At 36.0% G+C, this 21,436-nt stretch overlaps 1 protein-coding gene and 1 long non-coding RNA gene across 12 annotated transcripts in view; one reads left to right on the top strand and one right to left on the bottom strand.

Annotated features, from left to right (window-relative positions):
- Positions 1-3,872: 3,872 nt before the first annotated feature.
- The window catches only part of LOC100865386 (protein couch potato), a 146,390-nt gene continuing 128,826 nt past the window's right edge, over positions 3,873-21,436 (bottom strand). For 7 of the 11 annotated variants that reach the window (XM_086910225.1, XM_086910226.1, XM_086910233.1 and 4 more), the window contains 3 exons: positions 19,161-19,369; positions 10,871-11,075; positions 4,190-4,892 (listed from right to left, as the gene is read on the bottom strand). In XM_086910225.1, coding sequence (XP_086766351.1) covers positions 4,681-4,892; positions 10,871-11,075; positions 19,161-19,369 — 626 coding nt within the window. In that variant the 3' untranslated portion in view covers positions 4,190-4,680. Of the gene's footprint in view, positions 4,893-10,870; positions 11,076-19,160; positions 19,370-21,436 lie in introns of all 11 variants that reach the window. The other 4 variants (XM_086910227.1, XM_086910228.1, XM_086910232.1 and 1 more) reach the window with 4 other exon arrangements.
- Positions 12,048-19,701, top strand: LOC147657346 (uncharacterized). Its single transcript, XR_015292617.1, has 3 exons — positions 12,048-12,566; positions 12,936-13,066; positions 18,918-19,701. It is a non-coding gene; the product is annotated as an uncharacterized LOC147657346 (long non-coding RNA).

The raw sequence follows: 21,436 nt of genomic DNA, 5'->3' as shown, positions 1-21,436 counted from the left end.
AATAAAGGAGCGTGTTCACGGACGAGGGTAATTACGACGAGACCGCTACATATCGCTGACGAAACGTGTCTTTCGAACGTATCAATCGTAAAATTAGCCGTTTCTCTTGTCGGAGTATGGCTTTTTATCCATTACGATTCCTTTTTTTTTTTTTTTTAGCCTTTCGTCACAATATCTCGCCTTTCAACGTACACACACGATTGGCATATACGCACATGCATACACATTCTCTACTATAATTCTTAATCACTTAATCACCACTCGTCACTATTAATTGCGGATGCGTATAATAAATGCCCAGTGGTTGTTCGACGAGGATCATATTTATTTATCAGCACGAGGATTGAACTCTTGAACTCTGAGAGAATAAGCTGTCGATCGACTCTGTCGGAGAATCCGCTCGATTGGAAATCCGAGGAATTTACGAGAAAAATATTCGATTCTTTCTGTCTACGAGAAAAGTATTTTTCCTTTCCTTTTTTTCGATCACCGTTGAAGAATTTCTCTCTTTCTCTCTCTCTCTCTCTCTCTCTCTGTATTTTTTCGTACAATTTTTCTTCTCCTTCCTTTACGCTTCACAAAGATTCTATCAACGGGATAATCGTCGAGCAGAGATTAAATATTTATAAATTAGAGGAACACGCGTCGATGCGGCAGCTCTCTGTCCTTCGAGGAAAAGGTTGTAAGTAGAAAACGACGAGGCGATAGAAAACTATCAGGCAGGCTCGAACAGCTTTTCGGAATTAGTTTTTTTTTTTTTTTTTAGAGTTTAGTTTGAAGAAGCGTTTCCTGGATTGAGTTATTTTTTGTTTTTTTCTTTTTTTTCTTTTTTTCAGGACTGCGACTATATATATATATATATTTATATATATATATATATATATATATATATATTCATCTCCTTTGTTTCTCCTCCTATCTTTTTTCTTCTTTTTTTTTTCCGTTTTCTTCTTTTCTTTTCAATGCAAACTCGATGCGCGATTATCCCACGTTATCGCCACGCATGCACGCGTGTGTAAATAATAACGTGGATCCCACGGGAGAAGGGGGGAGAGTTCGACGAGTTTGAAATCGGGACGAGACGAATAATACACGATATATACGAATTACAGCATGACTCGACCAACGGGAAGGCACTTGGGCAAATTACGTGCCGAGTTGGCCGTCGTATCTAGCACGCAGGGCACACACCATCTTCGGTATCCTCGTTTTTTTTCTCTGTCTATTTCGCGCCACTACTAAAGACAGATCGTTTAAAAGTTACTTCTCTTTTTCTTCTTTTTTTTTTTTTCTCTCTCCTCTTTTTCCCCTTTATTACGAGAAAACTTTAACTTTCTTCCCTCTCTACTGCTTAATCCTATGATATGTTCGCATTCGTTATGTATATGTATAAGATTATTATTATTATTATTATGTAAATTAACACGCATTAATTTCTCCTATTCTCGATCATTCGTTCGCTAATCTCACTCTCACGTTTTCTTCACGTTTTAGATCTCATTCGCGCGTCTCTCGTTCGCACAACTTTCGTTCGTCGCTATACACATACGCACACGCAGACACTCGTCTAGGATATTAGACTCTCTCTCTCCTTAACAAGATACATAATTAAATGTATACATATATATATATATATATTGTATGTATATGTATGTATATATACGTATACACACATATATATATATGTGTATATATATATATATATATATATGCTCGCTATTTCGCGACGCGCCAATGATAAAACATAAATACACGCTTCTTAGGGCACCTTTGGTATTAAGCTTGATGTATTCGTCTTCGTCTCTTTTGTATCTCTATATTATGCAATTTCGTCTACGAGCCTCCGCGCTTGTCTTCGCATTTTTTTTCTCCCTTTTCTTTTCTTTTCTTCCATTCGAATACACGTGGATCGAGAGAGAGGTGCACGCGAGTTTACGTGCCAGAGGCACGCCTTCGTCGAATTGTCCCGGAATTAAATGGGCGCCATTACTGTACTTGTGATTACGAAATGTGAGAAATGACAAATGCATTCGTGAATGTTCGTATTATCATTAGTCATAGAGAGTTTTTCCTAGCGTTTCGTGGAGAGATCGTGGAGTAATTTGTTTTTAGAACGATTTTAATCTGTTAACCGGGGAGGGCAGAGTTGGAATCATTGGGTTTCTAGAAATTTGTATAATTATGAAATATATAATTCGGTTTATACTTTCAAAGTGTTTATACTTTCAAATGCGAATCGGCTTACTTTTTCTTTTTCTTTTTTTTCTTTTTTTCATTTTATATCACTTTGCTTCGACTCCATGCCTCACGATTATTATTATTATTATTATTATTATTTTTTTTTTTTTTTTCTCTTTAACCATTCATTTGCTTTACATCGACGTAATTACACACCACTTATGCATTCGTCTCCTGACATTTTGGTTGTTTCTTTTTCTTTTTTTTTTTTTATTTTTTTTTTCTCTCTCTCTCCAAAGACTCTTCCCTTTCGTACGAATACGCAACGTGGTCCTCCAGTTTACAAATTGAAACGAAATCTTATTTTACTTCTATTTCGACACATTGTTTCTATTTCAATAGAATCGATAACATCTATCACAAGTATGGACGAATATCGTAAGTCAAAGAGTTAAAACAATACTTATTCCTTCCCCCTTAAACACGATTAAACGATTAAACGTTCCTTCACCCTTTCTATCTTAGCTTAAGCCACTTTTTCACTATCCTCTTAAAAAACTAAAATATATATTCTTTCTCTATACTTTCCTTCGCCCTTATCACTTATCACCCCTACTGCTCGTCCAGAACGCCATAAAATAGAAATTCATCTTCTTTCTCAACCAGTTCGACGAGCTCGAAAAGTCGAATAGCTTTATTATTTAGTTCGTTCGTTTTTTTTTTTTTTTTTTTTAACAAACAGCCCGGTTAACAGATTAAAAAAGGACCATTTTTTTTTTATCCAACGACTCTTTCCAGGAGATCATCGTCGCACGTGTGTGTGTCTCTGTGTGTGTGTGTGTGCGCCAATCTTTTTTCGTTCTTCCTCCTCCGAAAACGATCCTTCGAAGACAGCGCGGGGCTCGATTTTCCTAAAAGAATCTTCCGCGACTTGCGGACTCTGTGTGTTCCTTCGTGTACACGTGTGAACAAGTATTACGTTATATGCGTGCGCGTGTGACTTCTTCAACAGTGCCTTCCTCCTGCTTCTATATTTCTCTTCCCTCTGTACACGTGTGTGTGTGTGTGTGTGTGTGTGTGTGTGTGTGTGTGTGTGTGTGTGTGTGTGTGTGTGTGTGTGTGTGTGTGTGTGTGTGTGTGTGTGTGTGTGTGTGTGTGTGTGTGTACGTGTTCCATCCGTGTATATTATATATGCACTATCGATCAAAAGTTTCGAAAAGTTGATGTTACAGATATCTCAAATTTTCTATTTATTTCTCAATTTTAAAGGATTTTTTGATAGTATAGTTTTTTCTTTTTTTTTTTTTTTTTTTTCAAATTCTCGAGTTCTATGTAATTAAAGATATCTGAAATTTTCTATTAATTTTTTTCAACTTTAAAGAATTTTGCGCACTGGTAATAATTTTCGTTTTTTTTTTTTTTTTTTTTTCAAATTCTCGAACTCCAACTGGGATGCAATTGGTGTTTCTCCACTTTTGAACGTTAGTGTAGCGCGAAAGAAAATGATGTCACGGATGGTGTCGAAATCGCGGCGTACAATTTCACGCCCCCGCGTGAAAATCGCGGCGAGTTCACAATCGACACGTGTGAATGCGTGTATATCCCCGTGTTCGTGTAATCCTCCTCTCTGTGTGTGTACGTGTCATCATCCTTTCCTCCGTGTTCCATTCTCCTCTTCTTTCTCTTCTTTCTTCTTCTTCTTCTTCTTCTTCTTTTTTTCTTTTTGTTTTCGTTTTTTCTTTTTTTTACGTTTTTTTTCTTTTTTTTCTTTTTTTCTTTTTTTTTTTTTCGTGTCTCTCGCTTCGTCGTCGTCGTTGATCGCAATCAAGACTCGGTGGAAAATAAATAGACAAGATAGTACACGGCTAATCGAAATAGATCGATAAGTTAAGTCGTTAAAAAATATATATACCTAGGAATATCATATATACGCGATTATTTTTGGGCCCCCCGCGAGTCGCGAATCTAATAAAACGCCGTTGCTCCGCGCGATTTATAAGAATTCTTCTTCTTCTTTTTTTTTTTTTCTTTTTTTTTACCTTTTTTTTTTTATTATTTTTTTTCCATTTTCATCCTTTTTCCTATCCCCTCCTCCTCTTGATTAAACTCCTCCCCGTCGTGGTGCCGCGAGACAAGGCTCGAACAATACATACACACCCTCGACTTGTCCCCTGTTGCCTCGAAATTTTCCTCACCTATATATTTATCTTCTTATTATTTTCTTCCTGCGTGTGTATGTGTTCCGTTTCTCTCTCTCTCTCTCTCTCTCGTGTACGTGCTTATTATTATTTTCTCTCCGTTTTTCTTTCTCACCTTCTTTCCTTTCCCACTTTCTTCGTGACCCCACCCCTGATCAATCGCGCGTTTCAAATTTCCCGCGGTTACTTGCCGCGCCGCCATCTTGGATCCTCGATTCCTTCGCAGAAGCGTTCGTCGTCGATTTCTCGAGCAACTCGGGATCGAGTTCGCTCTGGAAACACGATGCGCTCCACCACGTCGATCTTATCCACCCTTCCTTCCTTCCTTCCTTCCCTGCTTCTTTATCTTCCTTTCTTCGTTACGGATCGCGAAAACAATCGGGTTCCAATCCAATCCTCGATATCGTTGCCGATTTTCGCCGGGGGTGTGAGCACGCACGGTCGTTTTCCCTCGTTCCCTCTTACATGCCGTTGATGTCGATCTTAAGGTTGCCCGTTTTCTTCTCTCTTTGATCCCTGCAACGATTTGAATTGGATTAAAAATATATAATAAACGTGGGACGAAAGAAAAGCGGGAAGGAAAAAAAAGAAAGAAAATTAATCAAGGATTAATCGTTTCCTCCTCCTCCTCGCGAGGATACGTCTCGGGGAACTAAGAATTTTTAATCGATTTTTCAAAAAATCGAGGGGAGTACAATTTTTTCCTTTTTTTTTTTTTTCCTCTCTCTCGAATTATATTTATCCAACATATATATATATATATGATACATACAATTCGACCCTTAGGATTCCAAGCTAAGAGATCCACACGAACTCTTTGTACAATTTATTAAAATATTCGAAATTAATAATGATCCTTGGCCCCTAAGGGTTGAACGGAGGAATCAAAAGAAAAACAACGTTTCTCAAATAACAACGTTCCAACAACGTTCAAGCTGATAGAATACATAGAAGTAAAGTGTATCAAGCACGACGACGAACATAAAGTTCCGCTTTATTCCTATCTTTTCGAATCGTTCGTGGAAAGCGAGAAAGAGAGAGAGAGAGAGAGAGAGAGAGAGAGAGAGAGAGGGAGGGAGGGAGGGAAGAAGAAAAAAAGAAGAAAGATAAAAGAAAATAATAATAGGAGAGGATCGTATGATCGTCGACGAGAAAATTCCACGTGAAACGGATGAACGAAATAACGGGAATGCGCGAATCACTTCGTTTCGTCTCGTTTCTTCTGCGGATTCGCAATCGATCGATTGTTTATCGAATCGAGAGTTTCGAGAGGCGACGAAAGCCTGTCGAATCGATATACTTCTCTTCTCGATATTTCTTTTCTTCCCTTCGTGGATGGATAATGGTATGCGTGGGAGGTGGTTTTGGAAAAGAAAGATCGTGAAATGAATTCGAAAATGTGAAAAACTCTCGTTTACTAGTATTGGTTAATAAATAAAATTGATCGACTTTAATATGAGAAGGGTTTAATAATAACACTTGAATAATAATAAATCTTCAAGACTATTTGATCGATATTTCGCATCGATTAATACTATCAACATAATTTAAGAAGAAAATTAAAAACGAATTTGATAAATAAAACTTGGAAACTTTCTCGCTAATATTTGTATTACGCGGTATATCGAATTAAAATTAGCAGAAAATTCGATATACGTAAAATTGGAATCCAATCGAATTCGTTCGATTGGAATAGTTTATTATTTTTAATAGTTCTCGTTTCAATTTCGTTTTATCTCGGGAATAAAACTTTTTAAACGCGACGCAACGATTTTTTTTTTTTTTTTTTTTTTATAAAATTAAATCAGATTTCCCGATCTTTCGTTTTCCCCCAACCACCGTGTACAATATTTAATTTTTCAAGGATCCCTCAAACGCGAATATCCTATAGAAGCCAGACAAATTTACGGTAGCACATACAGATACATGCTCATACGAGAAACTTTTCGCTGCAAATATACTTCCTCCGCGTCTTCCATTCAAGTTCGCGAATCTACAGAGAGACAAATAATCATTGCAGCGAGAAGTACACACGAATTTACCTTAAACCAATTCAGATGGATAATTCGCATCGTTGATCGACTCGAACAATTCTATCTATATATTTACTCATCTATGAAATATTATAGTAAGAGTATATACAATTTTTGAGTTATCACAAACATTTTTGGGGGATCCTTCGCTCCCTTAACCTGCTCGAGGACTACACTACGAAGCATCGTCATCAATACTTTCCAAGCAACCTCTCTGTTCTCCTTCTTATCATCGAAACGATCATCTCTAGAATTTAATTTAATTTAAATTGAAAAGAGAAAGAAAAAGAACTACGTCCCCGAACAGGTTAATCGGAAAATAATAACCCGCGATTCAATCGCGAGTATTGCAATGAAACGGAGAGTGCGCGCGATTTACAGCGCACTTTTCCACGAATCCGTCATTCCCCCGTGGCAACGAAAGCAACAGACAACCTACATTTCGCCCCGCTCGGCCGACGAGGAGAAGAGACGGCTTGCCATTGAGTAATTTACGTACCTCATTAGGCCGTGACTGCATCCGGAACACTCACTGAAAAGCTCTCTCTCTTCTCTCCACTCTTTTTTCTTTCCACAACGCGGCGGCGGATCCTTGGAGCAAGGAATGAAAGAGGAGGAGATGCAGGACGGTCGTTTGAATTCAAATTCGCGAGATACATAAGGAGAAAGTAGGTAAGAAGAGGGTAGTAAGGTAAGGGAAGAAGGCGCATCGGATATTCCTTCAGCGGCCTCCTCTTCGTTTCGACCGCGATGAATTAATGACGAACGCGTTCAAATGTTAATCACCTCCCCCAAGCGTAATACCATCGATCCCATTCTAATTTCGACCGAGGGGAAGGTCGGCCGATCTCTCACCCGCTTTTCTTTCTTTCTTTCTTTCTATTTCTCGAGTAGGCAGAGAGAGAGAGAGAGAGAGAAAGCTTCCCTCGATCGAATCGAATATTTTCACGATGATCGCGACCTATATTCTTGGGTTGTTCCAGTTCTCGAGTTTTTCGGGTTTCTTTTTTTAATGCGACGTTCAATTCTACGATCGAACGAAGGACGAGACGAATCGAGGGAGAAGATGCTTTTTTCTTTTTTCTATTAATTATTCCAGGCGACGAATTTTGCTCTTTCGATCTTTAGAAAAATTCGTGTAGTTGAAATATGAAACGAGCGAACAGTTAAAAAAGCGTTAAAAAAGAAGAGATATGCAAAATAATATTTTTATGGAAAGGGAAAGAATTTACCAATCTTTCTGCGATTTCGTTAAATCGGCAGGGAGAAAGGGAGAGAGAAAGAGAGGGAAAGGGAAAGGGATGCGGATATTACACGGAGAAGATTATCGTACAGGTCGACGCACGCTATCTTTTATTATTACCGCCAGATTCTTTCTTTCTGATCTTTATTTCCGTTTGCAGCTCGATTTTTCCACTCCTACAATAATCCCGGCTTATAAAGCACGGCAGCCTCGATATCCCTCTTTACTTATTTCTTCTATCACCAGGGCAAAGTAGTATTTAAATAAAAAATCCGTAAAAAAACGTAATGGAATAAGCGTGTGTTTTTCTTTCTCGGTAATTTTTAATTGCGCGATAAAGAAATATTACGCTCCACTCGTTTCGAAACAATATTTCTTTATTTATCCTCGAAAGGATCGACGGGAATCAAAATTAAAATTTACGCATTCCTTTCCAATTCTCTAATCCCTGCAAGATAATATTTCACATCTTTCTTTCACTTTATTTCATTTAACAATTTTCTCTCAATTATCATCGTTGCTTTAAAATTGTGCAACAAAAAAAAAAAAAATTACCATCTCGAAGTTAAAATTAAAATTACGAAGAAGCCTTATCGCTTTTTAACGCGTTTTTTTTTTTTTTTTAAATATCCGTAGAAAAAGACTACTTTCATCCTTTATTATCCGTGACCCGGCAATTAGTCGACGTTTTAACATAGATATCCGACCTTCCCCCGAGAATCTCGCTCCCAGCAACGAGATCTCCAGCGAAAAGCGCGGCAGGACACGGTGCAAAGGTGTCGCATATCAAAAGATCACGTCCAGGAAAAACAAAATACAAGAAAGAAAAAAAGGAGGAGGAGGAGGAGGAAAGAAAAACAGACGAGGTCAAGGTGTGCACACCAAGCGTGAAAACGCGGTGAAGAAAAAGAAAATCGAGCAAAATTCGAAAGGGAGAGGAAAGGAAAATGGCGGCAAGGATGATTTCTCCGTTATTACGCGCGAGATTATTATATTTGTCGTTAAAAGAATCGAATTTTTATCCAATTCGAGATAAGATAATTTTTTTTCACAAATTTTTTTCTTTTCTCGAAAAGTTACATTAAGCGCAAGTTTTCCTTCCTTTTTTTAAATTTTACAGGATGCGAGAACGTTCTATGCAGAGGCAGAGTCTAGAAAAAGTAATACTAAAAAGTTGAAAATTTCGAGTATAAAGTTTACTAGTAAGAAACGACTCATTGAAATGACTCATTTCGCCATTGTAATCCGTTTTTCGTGTAATCTTGATTGTTTGGCGTACGATAAATCGATTAAAGTAAGTGATCCAAGAGTCGACTTCGAATTAAATTTTTTTTTCGAACCGATCGATTTCAGAGAAGGAAATAAAGATAATGTAGAGAAACGTCGCTTATTTTATATTTTAAGCGAGCGATTAAGTAGTTTGGATTAGACGAAACAAGGCAGGAATGGAACAAGGCAATGTAATGTAACCGAGATAATACGAGTCTCGTTCTATTTCTGCCATCAAAGATTCATTTTCCCAATTTCGATTTGCTCGACGAACCGCTCGGACAAGCCTGTACTTTTCTACATCATTTTTTCTTTCCTTTACAAAGTCCTAACCAATTCTTTGTTATAACAACGAAACACGGATTCCCTTTGCTCGAATCAACGAAGATATCAAAACTTTCGAACAAAAAGATCGTCCAAGGGAAGGGAATTCTTCGTCGCTCGAACTCTAACTCGAGTTTAAAACGTCTAAAAAAAAAAGAAAACTTCACAGAATTCAATTCCTCGAGGAGAGCCTCGAACGTGAAATAATGAAAGAGTAAGAAAGAAGAAAGGAATAGGAGGGGGGAGCAGAGAGACGAGGAGGAAGAAAAGATGCAGATCTGCGGGTTAAGAGTATAAACAATTAATAGGCGATTAGCAGAAGATAATTGGCGGTTGGCGATCACGTAGTGGGCTCAGCTCAGGAGGGGGAGGCGTCGATCGAGAGGATCCAGGAGGGAAAAGCGACGAGATCGAGCTAAACCGGGCCTTAATTGGCTGCCTCACAGTTCACTGGCTGAGACCACTGTACGAGTAGGGAGCTGTGCTAAAATGCCCCTGAGAAGTACATAGGTGGAGAAATATTTACAGATGTAATTAACGTGCTGTTAAATGCCATTAAATGGTAAACGGTTGATCCTGAAATGATGATCCTGAAGCTCGAAGGGAGAGAGGAAATTTTCGTTGCTCTTGATATAAAAAAAGTAATCGAGCTTCTCCGCTGGATTTCAATGTAGATTGTCATATCTCTGTTGATAGTTTCAAGTATCGATTAACAAAGGGATAAAGAGATAGAGGGGATATTGAATAATAAAGGGAAAAGATGTTTTAAAATTTGTTTGCGAATTTTATACAATGAACATTACATTGCTCCAATTAAGAGATACTAATCTCTGTTAAAATCCATTTAAGAGCATCGCAACTGCAATTATCCTCTCTCTCTCTCTCTCTCAGAAGAGCAACAAAATTTGCGAAAAACAGAAAATTTATTCGCTGGAAGAATCGTCCCCTCTCCGATTTCAGCATGATCATCAGGGCCAGCCAAAAAATGCCAAGGAGAGGAAAATAGGAGGGGGAAAAAAGTGAGAGAAGCCTGTCTCGATGGGAGTGGGCGAGCAAAAGTGGCGACGTAAAAATATCCTCGTTTCCTTCCAGAGGCATATCATCCAACTCCCCACGGTATATATACTGCGATGTCCAGCGACGAAAACGCAGATCTGTGCTTCGTGCAAGTCTCGTTGGAGTGTTTTCTTTTTTTGATGGAAGAAAAAAAGAAAGAAAGAAAGAAAAATTCGTGCTACGGGGAGATAAACAGGGGATAAAAAAATAAAAAAAAAAAAACGAAGGGAACGATTGTCGAGAGGCCACATCGATGGCCAATAACGCGATGCGTTCACGAGAGAGAAAGGATCGAAGAAAAGAAGAAGAAGAAGAGAAAAGTCGTAGGGAAGAAAAAAGAAATAGTATGCATCGTGATGAAGAGACGTCGTCGACGATGATACGAGACGAGTTATGAGAGTCGAGACAAAATATATATATACATATATATATATATATGTATATATGTATATATATATATATATATCTGGGATAATGTGTCGCGCACAGGGATGCTGCGTTTTCGTCGGGATTGCGTTTTGTTGACACGGTGTCTTGTAGCGGCTAGCGTAGCATAAAATGAAACCTACTTCGATCCAGAGATTTGTAAAGCCCACCTCGGCCATTTTTGACTTTGCATATTCGATTCGTATTGCTCCCCGGTCGGAGGAGAGGAGAAAGGATCCTTGGAGAGTGGCCATCGCCTGGGCCGCGTAGCGAACGTCTTGGTATTCGACAAAGGCCACTGGCGACCCTCCCTTCGTGTGCATACGAAGCCGGGAGAAACCAGGAAAACTGTGCATAAATAAGAGAAGCGTACAATACGTGCTCTAGTTAGTTATGACAGACGGTACTCTGGTCAAAAGAGAAGGGTATTTGTGTGTGTGTGTGTGTGTGTGTGTGTATGTATTCGTATGCGTTTGATCGTTGATTGATGTACCGATGAGTGGCGAGAATTCGATGACGTTGATTGAACAGCGAGACGAGGCATCGTGACGTTGTTTCTTAAGGAGCATTTTCTTTTTTTTTTTTTGTTTATATTTTTCTTTTTTTTTTTCTTAGAAAGGCGATACTGTTAGGTAGAAATTTTTGTTGGTCGTTAGAAAGGTGATACTGTTTGTTAGAGAGATTGTTACACGAGGATTATACAAGCACGATTAATGAGAATATATACAGGGAAGAGTTGTGCTTACTTTGATATAGCCAGTGTTGCGCTCAATTAATTTACTGTTTTGCCTTTTGGCGTGTGCATAACAAGGTGTACATAAAAATATGGAAGAAACTAAAATATGCAACTTTTTCACGATAAAAGAAATTAATAAATTTCCTTACCATTTTACGATCTATCGTTCAATTGTAAATATACAAATACCGCTTTCCTTGGTTAAAAATATCTAACATTTTTTTAACCAAAAATATTAAAGTTCGATTTCCAATAAATCAAATTATAATGATAAATTTAATTTCGGATATTAAATTTTATCTCAAACGTGTGATTTATATTTGCTCTTTTTTTTTTTTTTGATTTAATTTCGTGCGATAAAAAAGGATAAAAATTTATCGAATACAATTGAAGAACGATAAAGATAAAGTGGAAAAAAACACTTTCTTTCGATGATTTATAAATTCAACTTGAACATTACCGGAACGAGCGTATTGATTCGTCATATTGCATCGTTCTCAGCAGGATTTAAATTCGTTTGGCGTGTACGAAGACCGATTATCGAGAAATTTATATCCCGATATATATCGATCGATAGTTACGACGCCATTAGAGGAAGTATCGATATCGATTACGCTTGATTTACCGCGTCTCTGCCAAGCACCGCGTAACCACTGCGAATTTCGTTTCTTCCAATTATAATACAGTTTTTATTGTAGTTAACAAATACTTTCACTGCTTTCTTTTTTTTTTTTTCACCTTTAGAAATTTATATCACAAATTATCTTTTGATCTACGACTATTTCCAACTTTGATTCCACATATGCGATGTTTCTATTAACGATATTCGCGATGGATACGCCATCTGCTTAGTTTATGGTGATTCCTATTTGCGTAGAAAAGTATCTACGTATATTTTCAATGATGTGAAAATAGATAATAATTTAAAGATAAATTTTGGTTAAAATATCAAAATTCTCGTGTAAATAGCAATCTGTGTTAAAATATTTATATTTATATTGAACATTATTTTTATGCGAAACAGTAAACTAGTGCATGTAAATGTTAGAGGTTATGGTATCAATTCTTGATGACGCAGTAAAATAACAAAAAGTTCAAAGCAGGTAACGTAGAAAATAATTATATCTTTATATAAATAATTATACTTTATATATATATATATATATATATATATATATATATACATTTTAAACGTAAAATAATTTCATTTCAATCTCTTTAATGATTTTGCTAAATTTAATAAAATAGAAATGTATTTATCATAAAGATCATATCCAAACTTATATATGGAATAACTAAATATTTAGATATTCTTTAATACATATATGTGAAACTGTTTAACAGTTTAATCTTTTATAACAGTTATGTGTTTTCATTGATGCTCGTTCGCTGTTCTCGCGATGCATTTACTGTGTTTTATGCGTGTATATCAGAGTGTTAATCAATGCCACTAAATATTTCAATACTGATAGTTACAGGTACTAGCACAAGTGCGTCTTATGACTACGAGCTACGATTGGTGGCAAAAAATGAATCAGCGGATGTCAGTGATATACATTTCTTGAAAGGCAGTGCTGTTATTCGATTTCAAAAGAAACGCTTGGTAAATCCAATATTTTGTAATACGTGATGAAGCTCTTTTGATTGTTTCTTCGATACAAAAGGTGTCTCAAAACATGAAATTATTTCACAAATTTTCATAAACGATTTCCTCAAAAAATTTCCTTCTTTTTTTCTCTTTCACATTTTTACTTATATCGAATCGAACGTGTCGATTATGACACTTATATCGAGATACATTGTATATACATATTTAGAGAATTTTGACCCGATTTTATTAACCTTCTATAATATCGTATCGTGTTAAATGTTTAGTATCTACGTATTTACTTTCGTTTTTACTTTCGTTGCGTCATACCGTTATATTTTATTAATAATTGTCATTTCAACATGAAACAACATTTATTCACAATTGATCCCTAAATTTTGTAATTAAAATCGAAAAATTGTAACAAATAACACTTTCTCTTTTGATAAACGAAACGTAGAGGGTTAAGGACGCGTTAAAGCGTGTGGCACCGTATAGAGAGAGAGGAAATGCGGCTGATTCGGCGGTGACCTATATCGTTCTCTTAAATTCGTAGCCGCGTAATTGTTTCCAGACCGGGTATGCTAGATTTGTCATTTCCAGTTCATTGCACTATGATCCGAATATACATGTAAAAATTTAATTTCGACCTGGTTAACCTGGTAATATTTTCTATTCATTTTATTCGCCCTTTAATTCCGCGTGGACGTTTTAATTTATGTTTTCTATCAGAGACGGATAATTGAGTGGTATTTTTGATAAAATAATTATGTAAATTTCGCATCTCTTTGTGGAAATGCTCGAAACGAGTTCAATTTATATTGTCCACAACAATATAGTTGTGAATGAATAAATGTCAAACGCAAATTGTGTGGACCAAGATAGAAATATTTGAAATCATTCGTGCGAATATTCAAACGAAAGGAAGATGTATCAAACATTTTTTTCTGGAAATTTATAATTTGATAACTTTATATCAAATATGTAGAATCAATTTTTTTTACAACATCTGAAACTTAATTTATTTCAAAATTTCAATTATTTGAACGAGGAAAAACGAATTTCTTTTCCCATATATCTTATTCTCGTCTTCCAAATCTTGAGATTTTTCCAATTTTCTTGCAAAATTGTACTGCTAAAGATAAAACGAGAAGAAATATATAATATGCGCTTACCAAGATCTAAAACGAAAAATCTAAATATTCAATTCAATTCGTACGTAGTGTTTAAAAATAAGTAATTGCTTCTATTCATCGCTGTTGGCGAATATCTCTAAGATATCATAACGGAGAGAATCGAGGATATCATAAAAATAGCGTGGAAATAAACGAAAAGAAAAAAAAAGAAGGTTCGGGAAGAAAAGGGATAAAAGGCGATTGACGTGCGAGATATCGACGTTGGTTTGAAATAAGAATTGCAAAGGGTAAACGGGGTCGAGGAAGCCCGGCTGTACCAGAAATGAACTCGCCATTCACCGCCGTGCAAGCGAAGCTGCGGGCCAACGCTTCTTCTCTCTATCTCGCGATGAATGAACTGGATATGACGTCAGTCGCCCGTATCTGACGCAACGTGCCCGTTATCGATTTCCCCTTTTGCATCGGCGCCGAAATAACCTGCGAGCCAATAGAACCCGTGTGAGAACCGTCTCCACCGTCCATTTTTCTTTCCTCTCTTCCTCCTCCTCCATCCATCCCCGCCTTCGATCCTTTACACGATTTTTCCTCTTTTTCGGGAAATTTTTTTTTTCTTTTCCACCGATCGAATTCAATTTTCCGAAATGAAAACGAGCCGAAAATGATTTCGCGTCGGTTGTTATTATCGCAGCTTTATTATTTTCATCGTATCTTCGTCGAGAGTGAAAGTTTCGAATCTATTTGCCATTTTTCTCGCAAAGATCGATTGAAAATGAATAAATATAAAGAGGGTAATTGATTCGTTGTCGGAGATGTAAAGAGATGGCGCGCGCGATCGAAAAGAATAGTTGTTTTTGCTCCGTGAGCGTGTGGAAAATATTATTACGAATCTACCATGCATGGCCTCCACCACGGGTATGAATTCGCGAATAATTGAACCGTGTTGATCGAACCGTACGTTCATTCTATACCTGTCTGACGATTTTTGGCGGTTCGCGCGCACGCTACAGTTCCCCGATACATTTTCATCAGGATGAAAAGTCCCGCAGACACTTGGCTATTCTCCCCCCTTCCTTCCTCCCACTCGTTTGCTCCTTCCTGATGTTTCGCGCGATTGAAACACGGTGGCGCGTGTTTCATTTCGAGAGACTCTTGAAAAGTTAGGTTAGGTTTTCGTTTCGATAATCGTGAAATTAAAATTGGTCGAAAAGGAGGGATAACGCAATTTTCGCGCGCGTATAAAGCGTTTTCGATGTAATATTCGAAAGAGACTTGAATTTTTAAACTGGATCTAAAGCACGTATACATTAGGAATTAGAAGCATCGAACTACCTAATCCTTCAAGAGTTACCGCGCCGAAGATACCACCACTATTCTCTCACAATTTGTTCACGAACGATTAAAACCGTGTGCAGACTTGCAAACAATCTTCACGCGCTATATGCGGGTGTACCAAGATATCAGGTATCGCAGGTATATATATATATTTTATCAACATCTCGTAAAATTTTTCATAGATTCTTTCGTCCAAAAATTTTTCATATACGCACATTCAATTGTCAATTTTCTTTACGCAATTCCATGTATAAGTTTTAATCTGATAAAAGTATTATCTTTTATTCTAAATGTTACAAATACAAACTTTCAATGAAATCGTTACCGTCGAGAATGTTACAATTACTTACAAGAGTATCAACTATTTTCAAAATGTTAATTATCACACGTTACATTTCCATTTCTGATCGGCTATTATAATTCTTAAATGAAAAACCGGTAACGGTTATTAACGAGTTTGCGAATAACGTCGAAAGAATTCCTCGGCGTATCTGACGGAGTCCGAGTCGTGGGAAGGTTCTGCATGGCGAAGCACGCGAAAATAATTCACTACGCGGCCGTAATATCCGCCCAGAGACAATACTGTTTCAAGATTTTTTACGTGCGGAACGAACAGAGCCGCCACCACCCGTCGAAAATTCGAACCTCGAACCCACGTTAATTTTTATCCTAGAAATTCACTTTTATTCCGTTCCGTTTATCGTTTCGTTCGCGAATCGATTGACGATAGAATCGTTAGATTTATCGTGGGAAAAATTTGTGAAAATTTTGCGACGACGAGTCGAAGAAAGGAGGATTCGTACTCGCTGAAGCCGAGATGAAAAAAATACGAATTAAAATCGTTGGGCAAGCGGTGTCGTTTACGAAGCTTCTATTTTGAAGAGAAAGACTTTGAAAATCAACGAGGCGTGCCACGATTGTTTGACTGATTTGGCTCGGTCTAATAAATCTCGTCGCACGCTTTCGAGATTATGCACGATAGAGAGACCATTGGATCCAGCTGGATCGAAGCTGGATAAACACCACGTTAAATTCTTGTTATTTAATTTTTCTCTTTTCTTTTTTTTTTTTTTCTAGATAGATCTGTATAATTTTCTTCATTTTTATAATTCTTTTCGATATATAGAACTTTTCATCTTCGTTTAAAACGAATCGATCGATTATAAATTTAATACGTAATTTTAATTTTTGAATAATTTTGAAGCTTCTCTAAAGTAAAATTACTATTTTCTGCGAATACATCCCGCGCGTTATCATGATTCGTCTTTTTCAAACTAATTATTGACTCGAATAATTATTTTACAATTCGATCGAGTCGAGAAAAATTTTTATATTTTTATCCTACGATTTAATCAAATTAAATCGAAGTGAATCGAAGCTTCTCCATAAACCACGCTTTCTCCAAATATTATTATTCCACGTCTTAATCCATCTTTCTTTCTTAGACTTAACTCGAATTTTTACAATTTCAATCAAATCGATTCAAAACGAATCGATTAAAAGCTTCTCCGTAAACCACGCTTTCTCCAAACAAATTTCCACACCCCATCTTAATTCCAAATTTTCCAAAATTAACTTTCGAAAAATCGTTTGAATTTAAAATCGAATATTCCGATCTGATATAATAATAATAATAATACAATAACAATAATCGTAAATATCGTATATATCTCAAGTAACGAGAAGGGATTATTTAATCATACCGTCAACCCGTATATCCAACTGCTAAACTATAATTTACGAGGTGTAACGTATGCGATGGCAAAAGTCGCGTACACGCGTCAATTAGCATAACTCGGTAACCGAGTCAATTTTAGCAAACCGCCGTTTCCAATTTCATTTTCAGACGAGAAATTTGTTCCGGTCGACAAATTCTTCTTCATCGAACTCGAACGACCATTCGTGTATAAACTCGAACTTTACACGATATTCAAGTTGTCTCAACTAACTTTATATATATATATATAAGGTCAACGAAATCGTCGAATTTTTGACTTTAATATAGGATCGAAGTAAGAATTTCCTTTACGATTTTTATATACAAATGCAAAGATGGACTTGTGAAATTTAAAAAATAAGATGGATGGAATTATACGGTTCAAGAATTTGAATACCGAGTATTGTTTCCCTTTGACCAAGCGTATAATTTAAAAAAAAAAAAAGAAAATCGATCGCCTTCTTTGGTAAGTTTAATTATTTCCGAGCGAAGCTGAAAGAGCCATTAGAATTCTCATTTAAATTTCTTACATAGCGACAAGTCGATATGGAAAATTAAAACTTTAAATTAACCGCCGTATCCTCGAAAATAATTGTTTCGTTTCCTTATATATATATAAACTTATCGCGTGAAAAATTATTTTCTTCTTCGTGTTTTTCTTTGAAAAAAGTAACGATATATTTTCTAAATTTTAATCCATCGTTTTCCATCACTACTCGCACACCTGTTCGGGTTTTTACTTTGGCATTTACAAACTTTTCAATTTTACGCGATCCAATTCTATTATTTCCAGTCCTTCGAGTCTTTTTGCGATTAACGTCGATTTTAACGTCGTTACTCGTTGGAAAGATACCAATACGCGTGTAATAAATCAGAAATAAGTGAGAAAATGATCATCAGGCAGGTTTGACGAAGGTTTGTTACAGCGAGGGTATAAAATTTAATAAATAGCGTATGTGTTATTGTCGAAATTGGTCAATATTCGATCTAGTTAGTCAAAAAGTATCGGAACATTGATTACACAAACTAGTTGGAAACAATTTGGAATTAGACTATACGTTAATAACATTGGAACAAATTTCTTTATATGTAAGAATTTTAAATAATAATCTTAAACCTAACCTGAAATTATTAAATCGAAAGAAATTTTCTTCAATATAAAGTATCTAATTCCAAATTGTTTTCAATTATATCAACGAATTTCGAATTTTGGCATAATATACGATATCAAATACCATCTCTGTACATTTATAAGATTTATAATAACCTTTCGTACTACTACAATTATTCTTCTCAGTTCTTTAGAATTCTAAAGAAAGAAAAGTGCAAAGTATCAAATCGATCAAAGTCTGAAAATTCGAATTCAAAATATCGAATTTTATAACAATGTAAATATTTATAAAATTAACCTTTCACAATTATTTTTCTCAGTTTCAGACTTTATAGGCTTGTGATCGATCAAAGTCTGTGAATTCGAATTCAAAGTTTCGAATTTTATAATAATACGAATATTTGTAAAATAAAATTAACCCTTTATAATTTTCCTCAGTTTCATAGGCTTGCGATCGGCCGAATATCAAAATATCGAATTTTATGACAATACAAATATTTATAAAATTAACCCTTTATAATTATTTTCTATCTCATATATATTTATTTTCTTTCTTTTCAGACTTCATAGGCTTGTAATCGAACGTGTGTGAATTCGAATTCAAAATATCGAATGTAGTTATCGAACTACATTCGTCAAAAGTTAACCCTTTGCGCCGCTTTGCCCGATCTAAAGATTTTGAGAGACATCTTGTACGGTGCAAAGGATTGAAAAAAGGAAGAAGAAGAAAAAAAAGAAAAGAAAGCATCGATCAAGAATTGAGATCTACGATTAAAAAAAAGGGTGTGTGCACGCGATGGCACGTTCTCTGACCTGCTGAAGATATCCTTGAGCTCGTGCTCGGACACGAATTGGCCGAGGTTGGCCACGAAGAGGGTGGAACAGGGCGCGTTGCTCACTGCTATGTTCGGTTGGGACGAGGGTGAACCAACCGGCGATGCCAGTGCCGGCGAGGGTAGGAAATGGGGTAGCGACGCGTGTATCGACGTCAGCGTCGTGGGATGCGGTAGAGACATGGGCGCCTGCAAAAGAGAAACAGAAACAACAATTTTTCATCATTATCCCCTACCCTTCGTATCGATTCCTCGCCAATTTTCGTTCTGTCTTCTGTCTACTTGGAGCTTATGACAACTTTTTTGTTTGCTTGTTTCAGTTTTTTTTTTTTTTTTTTTTTTCGAAAGGTGTTCAATATTTATTCGCGAGGAATTTTCTATTGCAACGTTGATGATCATTGAATCTTTATCTTTTTCAAGAAGGAAAAGGTTTTCCTATATCTGGTGTTCTCGTCACATTTTTGAATTTTGTATTTTCTTCAATCATTGTCGAATAAATTATAAATATTTTTCGTTGGTTATTTATGGATGACAAATATGGATATAAAAGATCATAATCTATTTTATTTTAGATTCCTAGTATTCGATTTCAAGGAAATTTATAATCGAGAAATCGAGCAGTTATGAAAAGAAGTGGCAGGCATTCCTTTCCAAAGATCAAAGGAAAAACAAGATGCGCGTAAATTTAAAAATTTTCCCAACTTCGACAATATTTGCCGAATTAACATCGTCCAAATACCGATATAACGTATAATTTAGATGTAATCGACGAGCATAGGCCGGCTGGCGTGCAACTAGGAACTAGGAGTCCATGACCGAGTTACGGAGCGTGGATTAATTAACGCAAGAACCGTGTTAAATACGGACACGCGGGGATAATTTGCAGCAACGTTACAAGAAGCAACGTTCTTCTATTTATTTAACGATGGAACAACGCGAGGAATGATCTCGGCCGTGAAGCGGAGATTTTATTCATAAATGATAGCCGCGATTTTTCCGATCCTTTTTCCCACTCCCTCTTATCACTCTTTCCACGACAACAACGTATAACACGACAATTGCGAATCTACAATTTTTCCTTTAATCTCTTTAATTTTGTTTCATAATCTTAAACAATATCAATATGATAATAAGCAATGAATTAATACAGAAAATAAGAAAAAATTTCTACTACTCGAAGCAACGCAACAAGCCCACATCGTGTAACCACACCGATTAATTCGCAATTCCGATATATCGGTGTTACAGTGTAATGCCCGTGTAATTACGTATTGCGCTACTTGTCTCGGATATCCTGTGTTGCCGCGCTCTCTTTTGTCGTCTTTTGCAAAATCGCGACACCTCTCCTTCCTTTCCTCACGTTTGTCTCGACGTTTTCTTTTTTCTTTTTTTTTTTTCTTGCATCGTGTGTTTACCTTCGCGTTTACATTTTCAACGATTTCGAAGCGATGTTTTTTCCATTCGTAAAAAATATTATTACGAATTGTTGCAGCTGTTATTCGACAGAGAGAATTTGTTACGTGTAGAAATATGTTTGTTCTTCGTCGAGAATATGATTTTTTTTTTTTTTTTTTTTTTTCTTTAAAAAGAAAGAAACGTTTTCAATTGTTGTTGTTGGAAAGTGGAACGTCGAGAACGAAAGTGTTTCTTTGAGTGAGGGGGAAAAAAAAAAAAAAGAAAAAGATAGGAAGAAAAGAAAATTTTCGAGAAAAAAATTTTGTATAATATATATATATATATATTCGATAAATCTTTGAAAAGGTATCGAGTATTTTCAAATATTTTCGAGAGAAGAAATTTTCCGATAAAAATATCTATTTTTATTTTTTCCAATATATCGCGATCAGAATCAGAATTGAAAAGTACTCGAAAAAGAAGAAATCTCGATGGATATCATTGATGACCAATTGATTTTACTGAGAAAAATGGATTAATAATTTCGTCAATTAAATATAAAATTTTTAATGATGGAAAACATATATATATAATTAATAAAATGACAATAGGAACAACTGTTCAAATAATTTTAATATTATTTTATGATTTTTTTTAATAAAAATAAATTAGAAAATTTATTTAAAAATAAATCAAAAATAATATAAACTGTTAATGTTGAAATTATAATAATAATTATTATAACTATTCGAAAACGAAAATATCTTCACGTAATATCCTTCGCATTATTCTTTCGACTCGAAGGATTCCAACTATTTCTCTCTCTCTCTCTCTCTCTCTCTCTCTCTCTCTCTCTCTCTC

Source organism: Apis florea, unplaced genomic scaffold (genome assembly GCF_048593485.1).
Source record: "Apis florea isolate Af1SG1 unplaced genomic scaffold, ASM4859348v1 contig_3170_pilon, whole genome shotgun sequence".
In the NCBI taxonomy this organism is placed as follows: Eukaryota; Metazoa; Arthropoda; class Insecta; order Hymenoptera; family Apidae; genus Apis; species Apis florea.
Note: the sequence above shows the minus strand (reverse complement) of the source record. Positions and strands in the feature narration are given on the sequence as shown.